This window comes from Sinocyclocheilus grahami, unplaced genomic scaffold (genome assembly GCF_001515645.1).
Source record: "Sinocyclocheilus grahami isolate Dianchi unplaced genomic scaffold, SAMN03320097.WGS_v1.1 scaffold408.1, whole genome shotgun sequence".
NCBI lineage: Eukaryota > Metazoa > Chordata > Actinopteri > Cypriniformes > Cyprinidae > Sinocyclocheilus > Sinocyclocheilus grahami.
In genome coordinates, this window is record NW_015505587.1 from 433,140 (window position 1) to 456,026 (window position 22,887).

Here is a 22,887-nt window from a genome sequence, read left to right on the forward strand (position 1 = left end):
ATGCGAGAAACAATTCAGTGGACCTGCCAGTAGGGGAGCATGTTGTCACACTATATTGGGGTAAGTTGTCACTATGGAACCTGCCATTAAAAATTGTCTATTATAGACTTTTTAGATACATTTAAGAAGTAAAATAGTTATGAATTTACCTTCAATATACAGTTATACCTTCAATATACAATATACAGTCTACCTTCAATATACAGTTTACTCATGCCTGTATGTCAGTGTGGTTTTTATTGTGTTCTCATGTTTACAGCTATAGCAAAAATATGAAACTTTAATGTGGAGGATAGAACAGACGTGATGTGAAGAGTGCCTTCAAAGATTTGTGATTTCTACAGTTGCTGCAGCCAAGGCTTGGAATCGCTGTCTGATTATTTTGATTATGTCAAAAGTTTCAAGAACCTCACATCCCTCATGTGAAGATATCTCGATTACGGCGTTGACTGTTTCCCCATCTTCAAATACACGCTACCAGTCGTGCGTACACATCATTATATCATGGCCACAGGCAAGCCTTCCCTAGTACACTGTGGTCAGAGGAGAGCCATTAATGCAGTGCAATGAATTTGCCTCTATCCCATTGCAGTTAGTTGGAATTTTATGCTTTTTACTTAAACGTTGGTGGCAATGAATGTTTGTCCCCAAACCCAAATAAGTCACTTAACATTAATATGAAATACAACAACTAAAAATACATTTTCATGTTGTTTTTCCTCTTACCCATTGCTATAAAGTCAAAGTGAAGTTGGAAAAATTAGCATTTTTGGATACACTTTTTAAGGTGTCCTTGTTACAGTGTAATTACGTACTGGTTAATATTAAATAACAACATGTACTTAATATAGGGTTGAAATTAGATTTGGTTTAGGGTTAATTGCATGTATTTATGCTAAATTTACTGTTATTACTATAGTACAGGTAACATGTAACAAGAACACTGTAAAATAAAGTGTTACTGCACTATTTTTCAAATTATCTTATAGATTTGAAAGAGGTAAAGCACATAAGTGGAGCTGGGAGTGATGTGCAAAAAAAAGGAAACATTTTCAATTTTTAAGTTGTCTTTAAAAATAACAAGAAATCAATAATAAATCAAAACACATCCCAATTATCAACAGATTTTCTGATCATCATCAATTATTTTCTATTGTAATACAGTGATTGATTATTGCATCGAGCCACATTGTTGTGCCTCCTGTGTATTGTGTAGGACCATCGGTTCAGTGATGAAATTGACAAGCTGACGGGCTATAAGACTCAGTCCATTCTGTGCATGACCATCCGCAACAGTGACGGTGAAGTCATCGGTGTAGTACAGGCCATCAACAAGAACCCCAGCGGAACTCCATTCACCGAGGATGATGAGAAGGTACAGTAAGCTTTGTTCTCCTTTTCTCTTGGCTTCATGCTGATATTATATTCTAAAGTATCTGCTCCAGCTACTGGATTTATAGCCTGGTACATTCTCTAGATGCCTATTATTATATTGCCCAAACTTTAACTGGTAATGAAACTGTAGAGTGCAAATGTAATTGCTTTGCTAAATCAAAAGAGATCGATGAATTAGCACCTTGGCGAATATCCTGCTATGCTGGAGTACAAGTAGTTATAGATTTAGAAAATTAGTTATTCATATTTGAAGATTTATTCTTTATTCATAACCTTAGAAACAGGAGCATAACCAATTGGAGCCCTGTGGTCATTTTGCACATTGCACAGTGCAATGCAATTCTGCGACCATTAGCTGTTCTTACACTGAAAAAGATGGTAACCTAAAAACAGTAACATCTAAGTTAACTGGTTTTAAGTCTTGATATTGATGAATCAACCTAAATAAATTAATTTCTACTAACAAGACTATACATATACGTGTGTTCCATCTTTGCTTTCTACGTTATACAAATATAAAAGACCCTGCAGGTAGTTGTATTTACCTAACGTATCTACTATTAAACACATTTCGTACCTATGAAACATATTTAAACTTCAGATGAAATGCATGACCAAAACGTGTGTAAAATATTGCAATAAAACAAAACAACTAGAATTATTCTGTTTATATGTTAACTCGAATTCTCTAATTATCTAGCTTTAAAAGTAATCCAAGGACTCGGGTCACGTGACCATAAATGATACAATTATTTTTTGAAGTGACCTTCACATATGCCCTTTATGAAAAGGCCCTTCATGAAGGGATTCGGTTGTTTACTTTCATTTGGAACACCCCTATAAATGGTGACCCTTCCTGAAGTGTCCTTCAAGGGCGCAAAACCACCATTTGAAATTCACCTGCTGTGTTGCTTTCCTACCAGTAATTTCTCAAACTTGTTCACAGAACAGAGGTCATCATTGTCATTGGCTAAAACAGCACATGTGAATGCCATACCTCAGAATCAGCTTTTAAGTTTCAGTACAGCAGATCCAGTCCTGCAGTCTCTGGGCACGAAGCAGTCTGTACCCGCACATCTCATCCCTTCACTTTCATCGCTGCTTCAAAACAGCTCTCTATAGATAGTAATTAATAGCACAGAATTTCTCTTTAGAATTATTTATGCCAAGCAGTGCTGAAAGCAGATACACAGGCTGTGCTGTTATAAATGCCCTAGAAATAAACTGATGAACTGATGTTATGCCTCCAGTTCTTCTGCTGTAGTTTTTTTCCCCTCTCAATATCTCACCGTCATGCATCCATCAGAAAGAAGCTTTGAAAGCATCACACTTCTCTCTACAGGTGCTGCAAATGTATCTACCATTCTGCGGAATATCGATCTCCAATGCCAAACTCTTCTCCGAATCCCGGAAGGAGTATGAGAGGAGCAGGGTGAGTCAAGACCTGCAGAAAGGTTGCTGAATAAAACACAGTTTTTCAGACTGATTCAAAATCTGCCTCTAGACTTCTAGACGTCTCAGACAGTGTGTTGCTTGATTTTGTAAGCTTGTTTACAATCTTCAAGTCTCAAGGTTTAAAATATTTAATAATCCGCTTGAAGGCCTGTGTTATCTGTATACATTTCGAGCTGTTGCTGTTCTTCAAGGCCCTGCTGGAGGTGGTGAATGATCTGTTTGAGGAGCAGACGGACCTGGAGAAGATCGTGAGAAAGATCATGCAGCGTGCACTGACATTGCTTCAGTGTGAGCGCTGCTCGGTGCTTCTGCTAGAAGACATCCATTCTCCTGTGAGATCGATTTTTAGTCTTCCTTTTCTTTTTTCTGGCATGAATTTGGCCCATCCTTATTCTTCTGTGTTTTCTTATCTTTATCCATTCCACCTTCCACCATTCTTAACTAATTCAGCTGGGCATCCTCTCATTGGCTTTCTCAATTGTCTTTATGTCCAATGTTCTCACACTTCTCTGGTGTTTGGTAAAGAGAGCATCACTGTTGCTGATTCTTAGAGTTTTTAGAGTAATACGTTCACTTAAGTATTGAAATGTGGCACGCAACTCATTGCGTTTGTGCTATGGACAGGAATGATACCTTAGGAGTTCCACGGGGCTTAAAGTGGAATTATGTCACACACAAAAAAAAAAAAAGACGAGAAAAGCACAATTTTATGTAACTATTCCATTTATAGTCCATTTGTATAATTCATTAAATTATTTATTATATTTGTTATTATAACTTTTATATAAAATAAAGCTAAATAACTTTCTGTAAACAAAAGCAAATAAAAAAAACTATGTTTGAATCTGTAATATAATGACAATAGAGTACTGCAGGGATGACATATAAACACATAAATTAGATCAATTATCCTGAAGTCAATAGATTTTTGAATGGGTTTTTGGTTTAGTTTACAAAGGTTTATGATATTTTGATGAATTATTCTATCATCAGTATACCACCTTGTGATTTTTTAAAAAGCTTTTTAAAAAAGGTGGTTGCTAACAAGTAGCGAAATGGGAATAAAGAGGTTGTTGGGTCATTAAGGTCCCATCTACTCATTAGTCCACTTTTACAGCCTCATTGTATTTAAAATCGTGCTCCTGCAAAGTATTATAAATCAAACCATTCAGAATTTAAAATAAAGACTGAAACTTCATTTGTGAAGATTATCATGATGAACAAAGCATTTTCTACAACAATCCAAAAGCCAGTGGAAAAATCCTATTGGATTTTTGTCAAAGGAACCTGGGTGATGTTAACTTCTGGGTTGGCCTACAAAATACGTCAGCATTGTAGTGCTCTATATAGCTAGACTTTATAAAGAAACAGCAGTCTGTGCTTTTTCTTTGCTTTTTCTGTGCTTTCTTTTCTTTGTTGTCACTGACTATATATATACCATTCATCCAGTAGAGGGCACCGTGCTTCAGCACTTGATAGTCCAGTGTTATCACAGAAGAAGTTGTTGCACACCTGATAAGAAGCAAGGAAAATAGTGTTATACAGATGATGCTCTGTGTCTGCATGTTGAATGCGACATAACATTAACTGTTCGCTTTGATTTAGAAAGAAAATCACCGTAAATAGTCAGAAATTGCTAAATTTGAGTTCATTACAATATCAGTTCATCCTATTGCTTGTTGGATAATCAGTCTAACGAATATTTTATATTATCTGGTAAAATCCATAATTAGTTTAAAATAGTCATTATATGTGTGTTTTCAAATAATGTATCAACCACACTTCTCCCTAAACTCATGCATTTATAAGCAATCAGATTTATGATGACTGATGAACAATAAAACTGATTGTAAATACACCTCAGACTTATATTTAAAAGATGGACCCAAGCCATATAGATACCAGAATATCACAATATATCTTGAAACCAGTAAGCAATCATATCGCAACCACCCAGAAAACCCTAGCAACTGAAATGCAACGCAATAAAAATGCTCAGAACACCTAAGCAATGTCCTGAAAAAGACCCAAGCATTGTAGCAGCAAATGTTTTACAGCAAACACTACCCACATTTGCTTCAGATATATAAAGATCTAGTTGTTCTTTTGCTGTGTTCATAGGTAGTCAAGTTCTCCCAGACGTTTGAGCTCATGTCTCCACTGTGCAGCGTTGATCATGACATCAGGTGAGAATAACAGGCCTTTTACAAACTGCTAAATGTGTATTTTTTTAGCATGTGTAATGTAAGAGGGATGTCCAATAATGTATACCAGGCTCAGTATGTGTTTGTGTGTATGTGGGTGCATTTGACAAAGTCAGCATGGAGAAGGTGTCTTGCTCGGACTGGCTGATCAATAACAGCATTGCTGAGTTGGTAGCATCAACCGGGCTGCCTGTTAACATCAGTGACGTCTGTCAGGATCCCCGCTTTGATGCTGAGGTGAGCAGAACACACCCACTAAGAAAGCAGACTAAGAAACCACCCACTAAGGTTTCACGTTCGTTTTGATCGCTTGGTCTGATCGAAAGAGCAGTTCCAACCTCAACTGCACATCTCTCACATTCTAGCAGCAGTAATCTAGTGTGCCCTGGTGAAAAAGAAGTAGACTTGAGCATACTTAAAAGATTACTTAATATAATATACTATGTATAATATACATATACAGTGGGTACGGAAAGACATTTTTGCAGATTTATTAAAAAAGAAAAACTGAAATATCACATGGTCCTAAGTATTCAGACCCTTTGCTCAGTATTTAGTAGAAGCACCCTTTTGATCTAATACAGCCATGAGTCTTTTTGGGAAAGATGCAACAAGTTTTTCACACCTGGATTTGGGGATCCTCTGCCATCCCTCCTTGCAGATCCTCTCCAGTTCGGTCAGGTTGGATGGTAAACGTTGGTGAACAGCAATTTTTAGGTCTCTCCAGAGATGCTCAATTGGGTTTAAGTCAGGGCCCTGGAAAAATATACTTTAAAATAATATACTTAAGTGTAGACTGACTGTAATGTTTTTAGACACTGTTTATTTACAATTAAATTAAATTATCATTTAAATTAATATTACATAAAATTAGTTGAACTAAAAAGTGCTGTTTTGACCCACTTCAGAAGGACTTAATAACAGTAAAACATAATTACTTTTAATTACTTTGAACTACTTCAATTATTTTTGAAATATTGCTAGTGTTCTGCTGAATGTACTGGCAAAAAATTTATGGTAAACTAAAATGTACAAAATGTTATTTTTATTGAAACTTTTATGCCATCTTTTATCTTTAGTTTGTTAGTCAACACATCAAAAGAACTGTCCTTCTTTAAAGAATGACAAAAGATTATTAAAACAATTATTTAAAATGTATTTTAAAGTAGAGCTTTTAATTTGACATTATTACAAACTACACTTTTTACGTGTGTAAAGAAATCATAGAAGTGTACTTTCTTTCACTAAACTCCAATGGCTTTACACTTTTAAGATTTAAAGTACACTGCAAGTACACATTCAATTCAATTAAGTGCACTTCTTTTTCACAAGGGTGTAATCACCTTTAAGCACGTATATGAACCCAAGTGTATTCATACACACACACACACACACACACACACGCATCATCTGAGCATTGTGTTTCTTACTCAGGCGGACCAGGCTTCTGGTTTCCATATCAGATCAGTTTTATGTGTCCCCATCTGGAATCGGACACATCAGATTATTGGTGAGTTTCCCCACACAAATGCTTAATTGCTTATATACAAACCCACAAAAACAACTAAAATAACATCCTACTTTCATTAGGTGTGGCCCAGATTCTGAATCGCTTGGACAGGAAGACATTTAATGATGCAGATCAAAGATTATTTGAGGTGTGACTTTATTCAAACATTTGATGTTGGAATAAAATGACCAATCAATATTTTACATACCGTACATACTTACTTACACTACTGATGCTTTCATAAATCATACGCATGAGTAATTTTCATTTCCGTTGATCCTCACAGGCATTTGTTATTTTCTGTGGTCTGGGCATTAACAACACAATGATGTATAACCAGGTGAAAAAGACTTGGGCCAAGCAGTCTGTGGCTCTAGATGTGAGTAATATCTCTCATTGGTATATTCTTTTTATGTTTTAAACTGCTTATTAACATAACAGCTACATTGTTTGCCTGCATATAAATCTGTCAGACCAGTAGAAAGAATTTATTGTGCATGCGTGGTATGGTTACATAATGTGCATAGTGTATTGTTGTTTCTGTCTTTTCCAGATGCTGTCCTATCATGCTACATGCTCCAAGGCAGAGGTTGATCGACTGAAGGTAAGATAAAATATGGAAATTAAGTCCATACAAACTAGATGCATCAGCACTGAAAATATACTAGTGTTTTAAATTCATTATTTATATGTAAAACAATGTTTTACATACGCTAACATTTTTGACCAGTTATATATTTTCTATACCTTTCGAAAATTCATATTATTCAGTAATACCGAAAAATTACAGACACGGTCATAAAATGACAGACATTTATAATGTTATAAAGATTTCTATTTCAAATACTGTTCTTTTGAACTTTCTATTAATCAAAGAATCTTGAAAAAATGTATCACAGTTTCCACAAAAACATAAAGCCACACAACTGTTTCAACATAGTAGTAAGAAATATTTCTTGAGCAACAAATCTGCATATTAGAATAATTTTTTGAAGGATCATGAGACACTGAAGATTGAAGGAATGGCTGCTGAAAATTCAACTTTGCCATCACAGGAAGAAATTACATTTTAAAATATGTTAAAATAGAAAATAGTAATAATATTGTCAGGGTCAACAGGAAGGGACCCAAATGCAGAGTGAGTGAAACAAGATTTATTGAAGACACACAAGTTCACAGCACAGGGGTTGACAATCTTGGGACAGCTCCAACCAGCAGGGAAAGGTCAATGCCCTGAGGGGTAGACAGTCTGGGCCACAGTCTCAGTCGTTGGTCAAATTGGGGCGGAAAGATGGGGAGAAACCCAGAGCAGAGAACAGCAGAGCATGCAAGCAGAGTGAAGGGACTCAAAGCAGGCAGCATCAGAGATTCGGTTCTCAGCACCAGGCTTAGTTGGCAGCCCGTCTTGGGGAACCAACAGGCAGAATATTTCACAATATTACTCATTTTACTGTATTATTTGTATGCTATTTTACAGATTTTTTTTTTTTTTAATGCAGCTTTGGTGAGCATACGAGACTTAGATTGTAGTGTATTTCAAGTAAATTTCTTAATTAAAAAAAAATGCGTCCAAGGAACAACAAAAATTATTTTATTGATTGCTTTTTTTTCTTATTTCTTTATTTTTTAACATGTATCTTAATTTAAAACTTAAAAAAATATTGCCTAACAATAAAGCTATAACTATAAATATAGCAAGAGTAAAACTAAAACTAAAACTACTTACTCATTTTATCATTTGTAATTTACAATTTTACTATTTTTATTCAATATCAGTTCTAGACTTTTTTTATAAATATTAGAAATGCTTTGGTAATATGATGTAATGTAATGTAATGTACTAAAGCACATATGAATTGAATATCAACAACATATTGTATAGAGCTAGATTCTGTAGTGTTGCAAAATGTGATACAACACACCCTTAAAAGGCTGGTATAAGATTCACAGATCAGTAGCATATAGAATGTTTAAACCTTTTCTCCAGAGAGACGTGATGAAAACTTCAAATTAAACTCATACATTAGAGAGATGGATGTGTAAAAAACATCTTAGCCCCCAAAGTTTCCTAGAAATTTATAGATGGTGGGTCTCAGACTTGAGAGAGTTGAAGTATTAATAATTGAAATGGCAGAGTGTAATATACTCTATCTGTCTGAGCCCTCAGTGGATCAGGCTCTGCTCTGGTGTTTAATTGCCTTGCTATTGGAGTTGCTGAGATTGTCCCCTCTCCTCTCTCAGGCTGCTAAGATTCCCCTAAGCAGTGAGCTCGGGATCGATGAGTTCCACTTTAATGACTTTTCTCTGGACAATGACGCCATGATCACTGCCTCCCTGCGGATGTTTTTGGAGCTTGGTGTCGTGCAGAAATTCAAAATTGATTATGAGGTGAGGCAATCACCATGGGTGAAAAGCCAACTGACTGGAAGAGTGAAATTCTGCTTACATATGTATGCTGTGTGCAGCAGGGAGTGCTGGGTTATGGATGATGGATTGGAACACAGTTGAGGGGGTCTGGAGCTATGGTGTGAATACTATAGTGTGCGTTTTTTTTTCCTGCTCAGGTGCTGTGCCGCTGGCTGCTTACCGTGAGGAAGAACTACCGCACCGTGGCCTATCACAACTGGAGGCATGCCTTCAACGTCTCGCAGTGCATGTTTGTTATGATCACCGTAAGTCACAGATGATGATCGATGTGGCCTGAAATATGAGGTTTGCTAGTTCATTTATGAATGAAAAGTCATCATTTAATCACTCTAATGTTTGGTCAAAACCTGTATGACTTTCTTCTTCTGTGCAGCATAAAAATAGTAGAACATAAGCTGATCTTTTGCACACAGTGAATGGTGACCGTTATTGCCAACCCTTGTGAAAACTGTACACTTTAAATAGTGTACTTCAAATCGTATAAGTATAAAGTATATATTTTTTAAACTTTACTTAAGTGTGCTTAAATAGAGTATACTTTCATGACTGCTCCTTAACACACTTAAATACACTTTTATGTGCACTGTAATATTGTAAAATTAAAAGTTTTACTTTAAAGTACATTTTAAATCATTATGTTTTACTAATTAGTAATCCTTTGTTGTGCTTTAAAGAAGTACACTTATTCCAATGTGTTGAGTTTTGGCTAACACACTAAAGCACTAAAGTACTTTATAATTTTAACTGTAATATGTTATTTGATATTACAGAGTTAATATATTTTAAATGTATTCAATTGCAACTTCATTATTACAAATGTTTAATTACAAATATATTGGTTCCACTTTATTATACAGTATGTGCATTTACCTGTACTTACAGTGTACTTACCTAAGAAAGTACTGGATAATATAAGGTAACTATGGGTTAGGTTTTGGGGAAAGTTTAGTGTTAGTACCTAGTTATTACTCAGTTATTTTACTTACTACAAGTACATGGTATGTACATGCGGAACAGGATTGTAAAATGAAGTGCTACCAATATATTTAAATACATTGGAAACAAGTTTCAACAGAAATTACTTTATACAAGAACATTGTAGTTTACCATAAATGCTTGTCAGTACATTGGCAATAACCACATTTCAGTGAATGAATGTGCCCAAAACATTACATTCAGTTAGCATCTGTATGTGTTAGTATGTGTCACATAGGGTTGCAGTAAGTAGTGCAAAAAGATAAATTATCCAAAAGATCAATACAAACTCATTCAGAAAACAGATCACACAACATCTTTTCACAGACGAGAACAGAAGAACTAAGGAAACGCAGGGCTTAAATATACAGGGAGTGTAATCAGGGAGAACAGAAACAGGTGCAGGCTAATCAGAAACCATAGAAATGGGAACCAAAGAAACAGACAGGCAACAAAGGCATATGAAATAAAACAAAACAAAACAGGCTATAATCCTGACAGTGTATTTTTTCAAGTATATTATTTCCATTACAAATTTAAATTAAATAAAACTTAAAAGTAAATATCAAGTATGCTAAAGGGCATTTCTTTTTCACAAGGGAATGTAGTATTTTTTGTGAATAATGGCTTGAATTGGCTGTTCCTCACACAAAGCTATTGTTTGACTATATTGCAAACAAGTCATATAGATTACCTTTATAATGGTTTTAAGGTGCTTTTTGCCTTTTTGGAGCTTCACAGCCCCTGTCCACATCCACTTTATCATATGGAAGAGATAAACACCTTTGGAGTTCAACAGAGAAAAGAAAGTTTGGAACTTATTCCAAATAATGTTATTGACAGTAAATGATGACAGGACTTTCATTTTTGGGTGAACTATGCCTGTAATGATATTCTCAGGTAATGGCTCTAAAAGCACATAGTTTAAATCAACAATGATCTTTCAAGCCATAATTTAATCACTGAATTGGAGGATATGTAGTAGTAGGTTTCTCTGTTGTGGTCCAGACTGCTGGGTTCCAGGAGGTGCTGACAGACACAGAGACTCTCGCTCTTATGGTTGGGTGTTTCTGCCATGACCTGGACCATCGTGGCACAAATAACGCCTTTCAGGCAAAGTGAGTGAAAAGTCAGTCAATGTAAATTAGGTCAGTGGCTCTTAACATGTTTAGCCAAGATTTTACATTGCACATCAAATGATGACCCAACACAGTACCAAAATTGTAATCTAAAAGTAAAGTTATTCATGGTGTTCATGAATAACGCATATCATCTAACCTGTTAATGTTGGCATCTGTCTAATACAGGGGTCGGCAACCTATGGCATGTGTGCCAACGTTGGCACACAGAGGGATAATCACTGGCACTTGAGCAATAGGGAAAACTGCATACTGACGTACATTTTGAGGTAATCATTCCTCGTAGTCGCACAGCCTGTTAGGAGCTATAAATACTATTAAAGTGTGCAAACTAACCTGCCCAAGTCTACAGATGTGCATGCCTCCGGCAAACCAGGCGCAACTGCTGTGTATACGAGGTGCTTCAGATCAATGCTCCGCCGTGCGTTCGCATAGGTCATGTCTGTTTACCTTCAGTCACCGCTAGTAAATTACCGCTACAAAATTTATTAGGTCAGTATACAAAGTTCTTAACATTCTATATTTAACTCCTCCGGTCCTAACCGCCCCGCCTCATTCTTGTTCTGAGTGGGACTCGAACCCAGGACACTAGCATGGGAGGCGTGCACTAACAAGAATGCTAAAGACCACACACAGCACAGCACTTTCCAGCTGACCTCTGTTACACTCACCTAAACCTCACTTCCATCTGGGTCACAGCACCAGTGTAACTCCTCTAGTCCTAACTGCCCCGCCTCGTTCTTGTTCCCAGTGGGATTCGAACCAGGACCGCCTGCGTCGGAGGCTAACGAGAACACAGCCTCTAGCGTCAGTCGCTAGTGCGCCTCTTGAAATCAGAGGTTTCAGTGAGGTTTAACCGCACAGCACTTCCGTTACACTCACCCCCCTAAACCTCACTCCCATCCGGGTCACGGCACCAATGTAACTCTTCCAGTCCTAACCGCCCCACCTCATTCTTGTTCCTAGTGGGATTTGAACCCAGGTCGCCAGCATGGGAGGCAGGCACACTAACGAGAACGCTAAAGACCACAGACTATGACGTCTGTCGCTAGCTTGAGATCAGGGAAGTGAGGTTTACCTGCACAGCATTTACCAGCTGACCTCTGTTACACACACAAATCACAATGACGGTGTTGTGTGAACAGCAACATTCATACACACACATACATAAAGTGGCTTTCAGTAAGGTCACACTGTAAATCTGTTATTCAAAGTCTAATTTAAACATTAAAATAAACAAATTTTGAAAAGTTTCAAAAACTATTTATGAAAATATGCATCAGAAATATTTAAGATTCTGCACTATTTGTATGATAATCAAATTCAGATTTTTAGCAGAACATGGGGGGTGGGGGGTTTATTGGCACAGAGGTTAACCAGAAAAATAAAAAATGGCACTTCATGCCCAAAAGGTTGCCGAACCCTGGTCTAATATGACTAACTTCTACTGACTGACCAATTTGTGGTAATACTGTGGAGTTTGATTGGCTGCACAGCCTTTAACGACAACAACAAAAGATACGGGAGGTGTTTTCTCCTCCTTTTTAAAGGCTAAAGTCCTTTTTTTTGCTATCTTAATTATGCATGTTTACATGACTAGTTGCATTTTGTTATTTGCATTTAGCATTGTATTCTTATGTCTTAAATCAGATGTGTTTTTTTTTGTCAGTCAAAATATCAAAATATTCTAAAAACAATAAATAATTTACCAAGCTTGGGGTTGGTAAGATTTTTTTATGTTTTTAAAAAAACACCTTTTATGCTTAATGCACCACGGCTGCATTTATTCAAATATAAATACAGCAACAATAGTAATATTTTCAAATATTATTGCAATTCAAAATAACTGTTTTCTATTTTAATATATTTTAAAATGTACTTTATACCTGTGATGCAAAGCTGAATTTTCGGCATCATTACTCCAGTCTTCAGTGTCACACAATCCTTCAGAAATCATTTTAATATGATGATTTGGTACTTAAGAAACAATTCTTATTATTATCAATGTTAAAGACTTATTATTTTTTGGAAAGTCTCTTAAGCATATCTGTTTAGCTTTAAGGTTTTATGGAAAACAAGACTGCACTTTTTTGTAGTGCAGTCTATATAGTGGGACCTGTGTGTTTCTAGAGCAACATATAATGTGCTTATTGTTCTCTATCTGATCTCTGTTGTGGTCCCAAAGGTCTGGGTCAGCACTAGCGCTGCTGTACGGAACATCTGCTACACTAGAGCATCATCATTTCAACCATGCTGTCATGATCCTGCAGAGTGAGGTGAGCAAATAGCATGAACTAGCATGTCTGTCAGGTCAGGTCTCAGAAGAGGGGCACAGCACTGAGCACTTAGCAGTACAGAAGTAAAAGTCTGATATTTCAATTTTGATACATAAAAAAATAATAAATGTGATAAATGTGAACAATCAAAGTTTTGGGCTTTCTAAAAATAAAAACATAGACATTATTATATAAAATGAAGAATACATTTTTCAAATTCCACACTATTCAAGAACAAGATCATTTTTGAATATGTGCATAACAGGATTATTGTACACAAAGTTGTGTAGCTCATGCAGCTCAAATGCTGCTATCAGTAAAGCAACTGAAAGAAATGATATGTACAAATTCATGTTAGTTTTTAAATTTGACTTTTCACTGAAATTGTTATTCACACAATTTTGAACTCCCCTGTATGTGTAAAGAAGGATCTGCAGAGCACAATGAACATTGTCAAGCAATGGAGTAATAATGAGTCCCTCTCACATAATTGATTTGCAGAAATTACCCATTTTACCCCTGTCCACATTTGCATGTCTCAGTGGATGGAAAGAATGCAAGTGGATGTCAGCATTTGATTAAGTGGCTGATTTAGCTCTGAGCTGTTTAATCATGACCAAGCTCTATATCGATTTCCTGTAGACGTCCATTGAGCTTTTTTAACCAACACCAATTAACTGTGCTAAGGAGATTCCCCTCTTGGGTCAGCTGCACTGAAGCAAGGCGAGAAAGAAATAGCTTTCTATCCCAGAGACTGAACATAGAGAACTTTGGAGACACACACTTTATGAATGATACTCAGGGGTATGAAGTGATTACTGGTTTCATGATTGGCTTTATATCAGCAGAAAAGACAGGGCTTTGTAGGAGTAATATAACTTGGAATGAGGGGTGTGCTTTCCCCAAACTTCACTTACTGTAGACCTTAAGAGAGTGGGGTAAGCTGTGCCACATTTTACTTAACCCTATAATGCCTACTGTCTCATACTGTATTTGATACACAAATTTCAAAGGCCTCTAAATGAGAACATGAGCTTTTAAGTGCCTTTTGTCATTTGATTGACAGTTTATATATTTGTTAGCATGTAAAAGGCCTTTTAGTATAATTATAAAAAATCCACAGGTTGTGGAAAACATATATTTTGCTGTGACATTTTGACAGATTTTTATAAAGTAAACATAAGAATACATTTTATATTGCTAGTAATATATCAATATGAGCACTTACTGGACTAAAGCAACATACTGATTATTGATTATAAAATAAAATATGACACATCAGGCTTTTGAGGAGCATTTATTTGTACATCGCTTTGTCATCATTGTATTGCATTTCCCTAAATATTTCCCCCACAATAAAAACTACAAAACTTTGATAATAAAACTAAGCATTTAAATCTAATCTTACTAAGACACATTACTGATATTTGTATAGATATGGACACTATATTTGTACGCATTTTATGTAAGTAGACTGCTATACTGTCATAAAGATCTCATTTATTTACATAACAAGCTGTCATAATTTAAAACAACCTTTTTGGCCATATAAATATCAGCAACTGCACCAAATTGCATATTTTGCTCAATTTGGGCCTCTGAATAAAACTAAGGTGTTTTTTTACTCCATATTCTCCCGTATCATACTAAATTACCCATAAAAGCCTGATGTATCAAATATGATGCTCAAAAAAAGAAAAATATATATTTTGGACTATTATTCCATACAGAATGTCAGGCTTTACAGGTTTAAGCTGTCCTCTAGGAAAGAGTAAAATTAGATAATGCTAAAATTAATAGATCTAATTATGTTTAAACGTGTCTGTTATCAACTAAAGTTAACTGAAAGCACAGGGCCACGGAAATATGACTTCTTCCCCGCTGAGATTTTACAAAGATAAGTTGACTCACATTAGCGGTAAGCTGTGCCATTGTAAATGATCAAAGACAAATGTGGACATAAAAGGTGCACTGATTATAAAGGACAAACCAAATCGTTTTTCTCTTAAATAAAAGGGAATATGAAATGTTAGTCATGCATTTGCACTAGATTAAGCGAGTGACCCAGTTTTCCAATTTAGACCTCTTGCCTCAGTCTCCCCTTACTATTGGAAATAACAACTTTAATCTGTAATATTTGTCACCTTTTTCTAATTTTTTTTTTAACAGGGTCATAACATTTTTGCTAATCTGTCCTCCAAAGAGTACAGCAACATGATGCAGCTACTGAAACAGGCCATTCTGTCCACAGATCTCACGTTGTATTTCAAGTAAGTAATAGTATCAAATAGCATACATGTTTCAATAGTCATAATAAGGGGTAGCCCTCAGCTTTAACCCAGCTTTAAATATTCTGCCAGATGCATGTAATTTACGTTTAGGCCACAGAGAGGCGCCCTTTGAATAGAGGCAGAAGAGGTGATATTAAGCCACTTTTGTGGCTTTTGTTCAGATCCTGAAAGCCTGGTGAAGACCTGAAAGATGCCTTAAGGAACATTAAATAAAATTTACTTAAATGATAAAATCTAAAATTTATTTTTGAATCTTTTTTCTTCATCATCTTCATTATCCATTGGATATAAAAGAAGAAGAACCCAGTTCTTTGAGTGTGTTCTGTCGGGGCAGTTCAGTTGGAGTAATGAAGAACATAGAGACATGTTCAGGTGAGTGTCTACAACTTTTAAAATATATAACAGAAATGCCAAGAGCTGTTGTAAATGTTCTAAATATTTAAACATACTAGGTCTATGCTGATGACTGCGTGTGACTTGGGTGCAGTGACCCGACCATGGGAAATCTCAAAACAGGTTAGACAGACACTGCAAAATAAATGCACATACCAAATTGTGAAAAACAGTATATTCTATAGAAAATATAAATATAATATAGGGTAAGAAAATTATAGTACTGTATATTCTCTGAAACCACTGCAGCATATGGGAACATATCATAGTGGACTTTAAAATAATGTCATATCTCTATGTTTCTAATTCCAGGTGGCTGAATTGGTGACCAGTGAATTCTTTGAACAAGGTGACAGGGAGAGATCAGAGCTGAAATTGACACCAGCTGTATGTATTCTCTCACATGTTTTAAGTTAAATTTGCTGAAATGACAATCATCTCAATCCAAGCCAAAATCAATGAATTTTGCTTATTCAGGCTATTTTTGATCGCAATCGTAAAGATGAGCTCCCTGTGCTTCAGTTGGAATGGATTGATGGAATTTGTAAGCCATTATATGAGGTAAAAGAGTTAAGTAGATAAAGCAAATGAATTGACTCAAGCTAATTAACTTTTATACAGTGATGGTAATGTATTTTATAGGCTCTTGTGAAGTTGAATAGGAAGCTTCAGCCGATGGTAGATGGAATTGATGCCAACCGAAAGAAGTGGGAGGAGCTTTGTCTGTCCTATCAGCAAACACGGAGAGCCTCTGAGTGTATCTCCAGTCTGGAGGCAGGAGAGACAGAATCGTCTCAGAGTTCAGACTCCACCCATGAGCCAGAATCAAGTCAGAGTGAGGCAACCAATCAGAGTGAAGACTCCACCCACTGTGTGGAGCCAAATCAAGCCACAGTAGCCAATTACAAATAAGAAGCGTGATGTGACATTAAAGGACGGCCCACTGAGTCAGGGGTTCCCAAACTATTTTGTCTGCCGAACCTCTTATACTCTGAGATTTTAAGTTAATATTTTAATAATTTAACAACAGATTTGCATATTCCCAATTATCTGATGTTGGTTAAAGGTCAAATAACTTTAACAAAACAGATTAAATATTTTATCTTTTTTTTTTTTTTTATGTTTTAGTTTGATTGTTCTTATTTTAAAATTATTTAAATACTGCATATAATTTTTAAATATACTTTTGGACACAACTTGTCTAGAAAATATACTCCATTATTTTGACATATATGGCGATTTTAAGAGTGATATGACATTTCATCTCATAAGACAACATCTTATATTGCTGCTGCTGAAACGTACTAAGACCTTGTACAGGGTCTTTATTGTTACTATTATTATTATTTTAACACAAATGATAAAAATTAAGTCATTAATAATTGATAATTGTAAAAATGTCATTTTACACTAACTTATTCATTTTACAGATCTTATTTAAAGTGCAGCCTTGAATGTGATAATCACACTAAGCCATATCATGATTTCTGTTTAATTTTGATGAAGTATGCAACCCCATTTATTTATTTTAGTTGTATATTTAATTTAATTTAATTAATTATTAGCTTTTCATCAACTCATGAAGCCCCTGCAGATCCCTCATGAACCCCCAGGGGTTTGCGAACCCACATTTGAGAAACCCTGCACTTAGTAATGAGGTATGTGACAACTTTGCTATATTTATATATGAAAAAACCCGTTATTAACCAACCTTTTTTTATGTGGGCTGCTTTGAGATTGACAGTATTTCTATTGAAATTACTTCAGGCATTTACAGCACAATTTAAAAACATTTGTCTGTTTTTAAAAAGGAAATGTTTATTAAGAACCCATATTTTTGAGATTTTATCTATAAAAAAAAATATATATATATATAATATATAATGGCATATGTGACATAACACATTCAGGTGCACAGAAATTAAATGTGAGAATTAGCAGTAAAGTGTTTCAAATGCTCAGATGTTGTTCAGTGCTGCTATATTGCAAGTTACAAATTTGCTTTCACAAAGCCTGGCATTACATAAATATAGAACAGAGTTGCTGAGAGGATTCCTACGCTTGAGATGCAGCAACTGAGCATTGATTTGATGAATGTATAAATTAATATCACTGTGACCTTTTGCTGTTGTTTCTTTAGACTTGCATGGAAGCAACACTGAACATTGTACATAAGCATTGTTTAATGTTTGTGTATGCATCCTTAGTCTCATGTACCTGTCAGTCAGGTCCTCGTAAAACAGTATAGGCTACATTACTGCAACATTCACTGCAAAAATACAGTAAATGTAGATTTATTGCATAAGATCAAATATCAACTGTTCAGGTGGCAAACAGAAGATTATCCGGAATGAATGTGAAGTCATCTGTCTTAAACCAGCTATTAGGAATATGTCCTTGATAGCTGATTCCAAGATGAACCAAAGTTGATTGTCACAGTACTAAAAACCTGAATTTGTTGCATGCAAAACTGAAACCTGTTGTTGGCATGTGAGTTTCAGTGTTTAATTTTCTCACATGTTACAATTTAGTATGTGAAATTTATTGTATTTTTTGAATGCATTACAAATGCCATGAAATGCATGCAGCAGAGCTTTGACAACAGCAGCTTTCTGCTTTAAATGGGAGTTATATACTCGGGTTGTGTTGCAGTCGTGCTACTAATGTTTGTTTGTTTGTTTTTTGTGCACACAGTTAGATTATGCTCTTTCAGTTCAATCTGTCTGCCTTATTCAAATGAAATGTAATTATTTTTGCATTTATTATGAATTGACATTTAAAAAAAAGAAAAGGAAACCATTTATATTCATACACTAAAAAAAAGAAGGCCAGAAATAGCTTTATATTTTATTAGCTAACATAAAATGTTCATGCTTGTTTCCGACCCACAGGATTTCAAATAAATAAATAAATAAAGTAATTGCGACTTTTTCTTTCACAGTTTGGACCTTTTATTCGCAATTCTGATTTATATATCAAGAAATCACGAAAATCAAAACTACAAGATATACAGTCATATACACACAAATATATATTTTCTGAGAAAAAAGGTCAGAACTGTGAGATATAAACGTGCAATTGTGAGGAAAAAGTCGTAATGGTAAGATAAATAATTTTAAAAAATGTGTTCTGTGGTAAAAAGAAAAAAAGAAAAAAAAAGAATTGTGAGATGTAAACCCAGACATGCGAGAAATCTGAATTCTGTGTTTATACAGTATTTTGCAATTCTGAATTTACATCTCGTAATTTTGCTTTTTGTTTACACCACAGAATACAAAGTAAACTGTGACTTTTTATTTTTGTGAGAAAAAGTCAGTACTGAGCAGTATAAAGTCACAGTTACCTTTTTACTTATTTATTTCATTATTTTTTTATTCCGTGGTGACAAAACAGGCTTCCATATATATCATACTTGGTGCCTCAATGTGTCTCTTTTAGAGAGATTCTCATCCTGTATTTCAGTGGACCATCCATCAAATGCCACATGAATGACTATGATATACTGTGCAGTTTGTAAGAGGTACACAGGGTCTTTTCTTGCCAGACTGATTGCTGGTCATCTTCCTCAGGCTGTTTTGTAAATAAAGAACACTGTGATGCAAGCGAGTGTGGCGATCCGTGATTGGCTGCATGCAGATAGCTTTGAAACACTGCTTAAATAATTAGACTTCTTATGTAAATGTCTCACAAGTCAAATACTGTGCTCACATTATCATTCAGAAACATACTATTATGCAAATGACTGATATTAGTTCATAATTCATTTCCCAGCCTATCCTTTCATGCATATGAGTTTTGCATAATAGATATGCTGTCATTTGTAACACGCCAAGCACACAAACAGTATGCATAGCTTATGTAAGAAAGGATATGCATAAATATTTGGCCTGGGTGAAAGTGTGATGAAAGTGAGTGTTTGAAGTTGTAGCTGCAGAGAGAGAGAGGCTTTGTGCCGAACAAGCCAACTGATACAAAAGCAGCGTGGCCAGCTGCATCCAGCTCTGCTCTCTGTAATCTATTATTCAACAGAGACTCAGCTGCCTTCCCGAGGCTTTAAAACCAAGAGAGAACAGGAATGGGGCTGAATAACTTCAGTTCTGTGTGTTTCAGCTCACAATCTCTGTATGTACTGTGCCTTACTAACATATTCACAACCAGTTCTCTGATTTACCCATTAACAATTCCCATATTATATTATATATAAAAGAACCAAGGCTTAATATGATATACATTTTACAAAAATCAACAGCAGAAATATGTTACTTAACATGTAATTACACTCTGTAATAGATTATACAGACATTGTTCACAGCAATATGGCTAGATTTACACAATGTCCAGGTGTGATTTTGGACTGTTTATTTTGGTTTATGGACATGGCTATATTTTAACATTTTGGATAAAAAAGCTGTGTCTTGTAATGATTTTTTTTGTTTTTTTTTGGCAATTTCGTGACTTGCTTTAACAGCCTTGTTGAGACACATTCCCATATAGTAACTGGAATATCCAAAAGCTTGGTTTTGCTCTGTAGTACCGTTCATAAAATGTTTTACTGTAGCTCTACATTTATCATACAGCTATTCTGCAGGCCAGAAAGATCCTTTAATATTGTATTTTTTTTACCCTTAACATATTTTTCATTTTGACAATTCACAATTCTAGCTCAATTAAATAATGCTGACAGAATATTTAATTTTTTATATTTTATTTTTGAACTTAAGAATATTACAACAAAACAATAGCATGTTGAAATATTGCCATATTTATATGCAAATGCAGTATATACATTTTAAAATAAGATAATTTTAAAGGGGTTTTTCAATACATTTTTAAGACACTGTGTATTCCAAAAAATGTAATTTCAATGTCATTAACTTCTGCTAATACAAAACAGAATATCATAATCCAGGCAAAAATTAAGATAGATTAGGTGGCCACTTGAATATAACATACAACAACTAACAGTATGGCAATGCACTCTTTAAAAAGCGAAACTGCTTTAATACAATAGTAATGCTTTAATAATGTAGTAATACTTCAGCAATACACTGAGAATGCAATCTTGTTGAGTAATTGTATGGCCTTCATAACAGATGAAAATTATAATGTTGTATGGCTATTTACATAATGATAACAATGGTGGAATTACATTCACCAGAAATTTAGAAAAGCTCTAATTTATTTTGGTAATGGATCAATTTGAAGAAATGAAACCCTCTAAACTGGAGGCAGTATAAAATAGGCTATTAGCATTAATGTATGCATATTCGCTCTGAAACATGACATTGAAAAGTTAATTCTGCATAGAAACTGTTCATTTCTATGTCTAGATTTCTGCCATAATTGCTTTGGGCTTTGCTAAACTCATAATAAAGAATCACATTGTCATTAATTATTCATTTCGTTGCTGCAGTGCAACAGTTAATAGGAAGGTTGGCATACACAAATAAATCTTGATGACAAGCATGTGCAGTCTGCTCATGTCTTTAGTATTCTTAAAATAAAAATGTAATGAATACAGGTCATGAGTCTGGATTTGAAAACAAGACAGCAGTTAATGTATACTAAATGTATAAATCAAAACATAATTTGAGAAAACCGCAGTGGTTTAATGTTTTAGTGGTTTACCGTTAAGATGGCTTAGAGTTTTTAAAAAAAGTGTAAAATACCATATTTAAGGATGCATCTAAATAGGTTTCATTGTTTGTCATCCTTTGTTGTATTAAAAGTCAAAGGGCTTAAGGCCTAACATTTAAGGTGAAAGGTCAAATCTGATGACATAACTTTGGATCTACAGGCTTACATTTTTATTCCAAAATCCCAACTGTTTTTAGTTCAACATTTTGCCATAAGTGATTCAAAATGGAACATTAAAGCAATGCCTCTCTGAGCATATGGGCCTCTAAAAGTAATTTTTATGTGCATCTTCAAACCCCTGTGGTCTGAAAAAATACAGTGCATCAAATAAAAACAAGCTCTATGTTTCACGGTACAAGCTGAGATTTATAACCGCACATTGAAAGTCAAAAAGCGCAGAATTCCCAGTAAAGTTCAGCTAGTGTTTTCCAGATGACGCTACGGCTTCCGCTTGAGTGCTGACAGAGTGTGTTCAACCCTGTGTGCTCTTAACGTTTTTGACAGAGAACTCTATATAAATTGGCCCAAACTGCCAGTGTCTGGTTTGAGTTCAATGATTATTTATACTGAAACAATACAGTCAGATCCTTCTACTGTAGCTTATATAAATATGTTGCTCATGTGCTCTTCCCTTAAGGATGAAAACTTGCTTTAAACCCAACTCCCTGCCTCTTACACTAGTCTCCACGGCTCAATAGCCTTTGTGTTATTGGCCAAAACCACTGTAGAACTTTTTATGAAGATGATCCAGTCCACAAATCGGTTATGGGTGGGAAAAGCGTGCCTATCTCCCATCGTCTGCATGCCTCCCACTATCAAACAGATCTAGGGCTTTGACTTCTTGGTGAAAAATTAATGTGAGAGGAGTGTTATGCAACTCTAGTTCTTAATATGCTCTTCAGTGCATTTAAAAGCAGGTTTAAACAAAGACTCTGTGAAAAACAGCATTATAGAGACTGGAGACTATATTTCTCTCCTCTGTCTCCCATTGTCTGTCTCTCATTTTTATGTTATTCTTAATATAAAAAGAGGTTTTGCACAATGTTGCGTCAGACTTAAGAGGAGAATATAGAAATTATAAACCTTTTGAGTTATTTTTGGATGAAACACACTGCAGTGGCTTTAGAACATCACTGTAGACTTTTATACAGTAGTTTTCTATTTACAATTGCCCTTTTCTCTTTA

At 35.2% G+C, this 22,887-nt stretch overlaps 1 protein-coding gene across 1 annotated transcript; it reads left to right on the top strand.

Moving 5' to 3' along the window:
- Positions 1-504: 504 nt before the first annotated feature.
- On the top strand, positions 505-16,997 carry LOC107550795 (dual 3',5'-cyclic-AMP and -GMP phosphodiesterase 11A-like). The gene is made up of 20 exons (XM_016232172.1): positions 505-528; positions 1,217-1,375; positions 2,738-2,827; positions 3,042-3,182; positions 4,972-5,036; positions 5,171-5,291; positions 6,489-6,564; positions 6,645-6,712; positions 6,851-6,943; positions 7,118-7,168; positions 8,806-8,952; positions 9,129-9,236; positions 10,975-11,084; positions 13,291-13,381; positions 15,551-15,651; positions 15,967-16,044; positions 16,125-16,188; positions 16,378-16,452; positions 16,543-16,626; positions 16,708-16,997. Exons 1-20 carry the CDS (start codon positions 505-507, stop codon positions 16,975-16,977), a joined length of 2,016 nt encoding a protein of 671 aa, XP_016087658.1. The 3' UTR covers positions 16,978-16,997.
- The last annotated feature ends 5,890 nt before the right edge of the window (positions 16,998-22,887 follow it).

What these genes read in the sequence shown, in the direction of transcription:
- LOC107550795 (XM_016232172.1), top strand. Translation starts at nt 505, where the DNA reads ATGGCCACAGGCAAGCCTTCCCTA. An exon ending in AATTCAAAATTGATTATGAG is followed by an intron (nt 8,953 to 9,128) that starts GTGAGGCAATCA and finishes TTTCCTGCTCAG; the next exon opens with GTGCTGTGCCGCTGGCTGCT. An exon ending in GATCTCACGTTGTATTTCAA is followed by an intron (nt 15,652 to 15,966) that starts GTAAGTAATAGT and finishes TGGATATAAAAG; the next exon opens with AAGAAGAACCCAGTTCTTTG.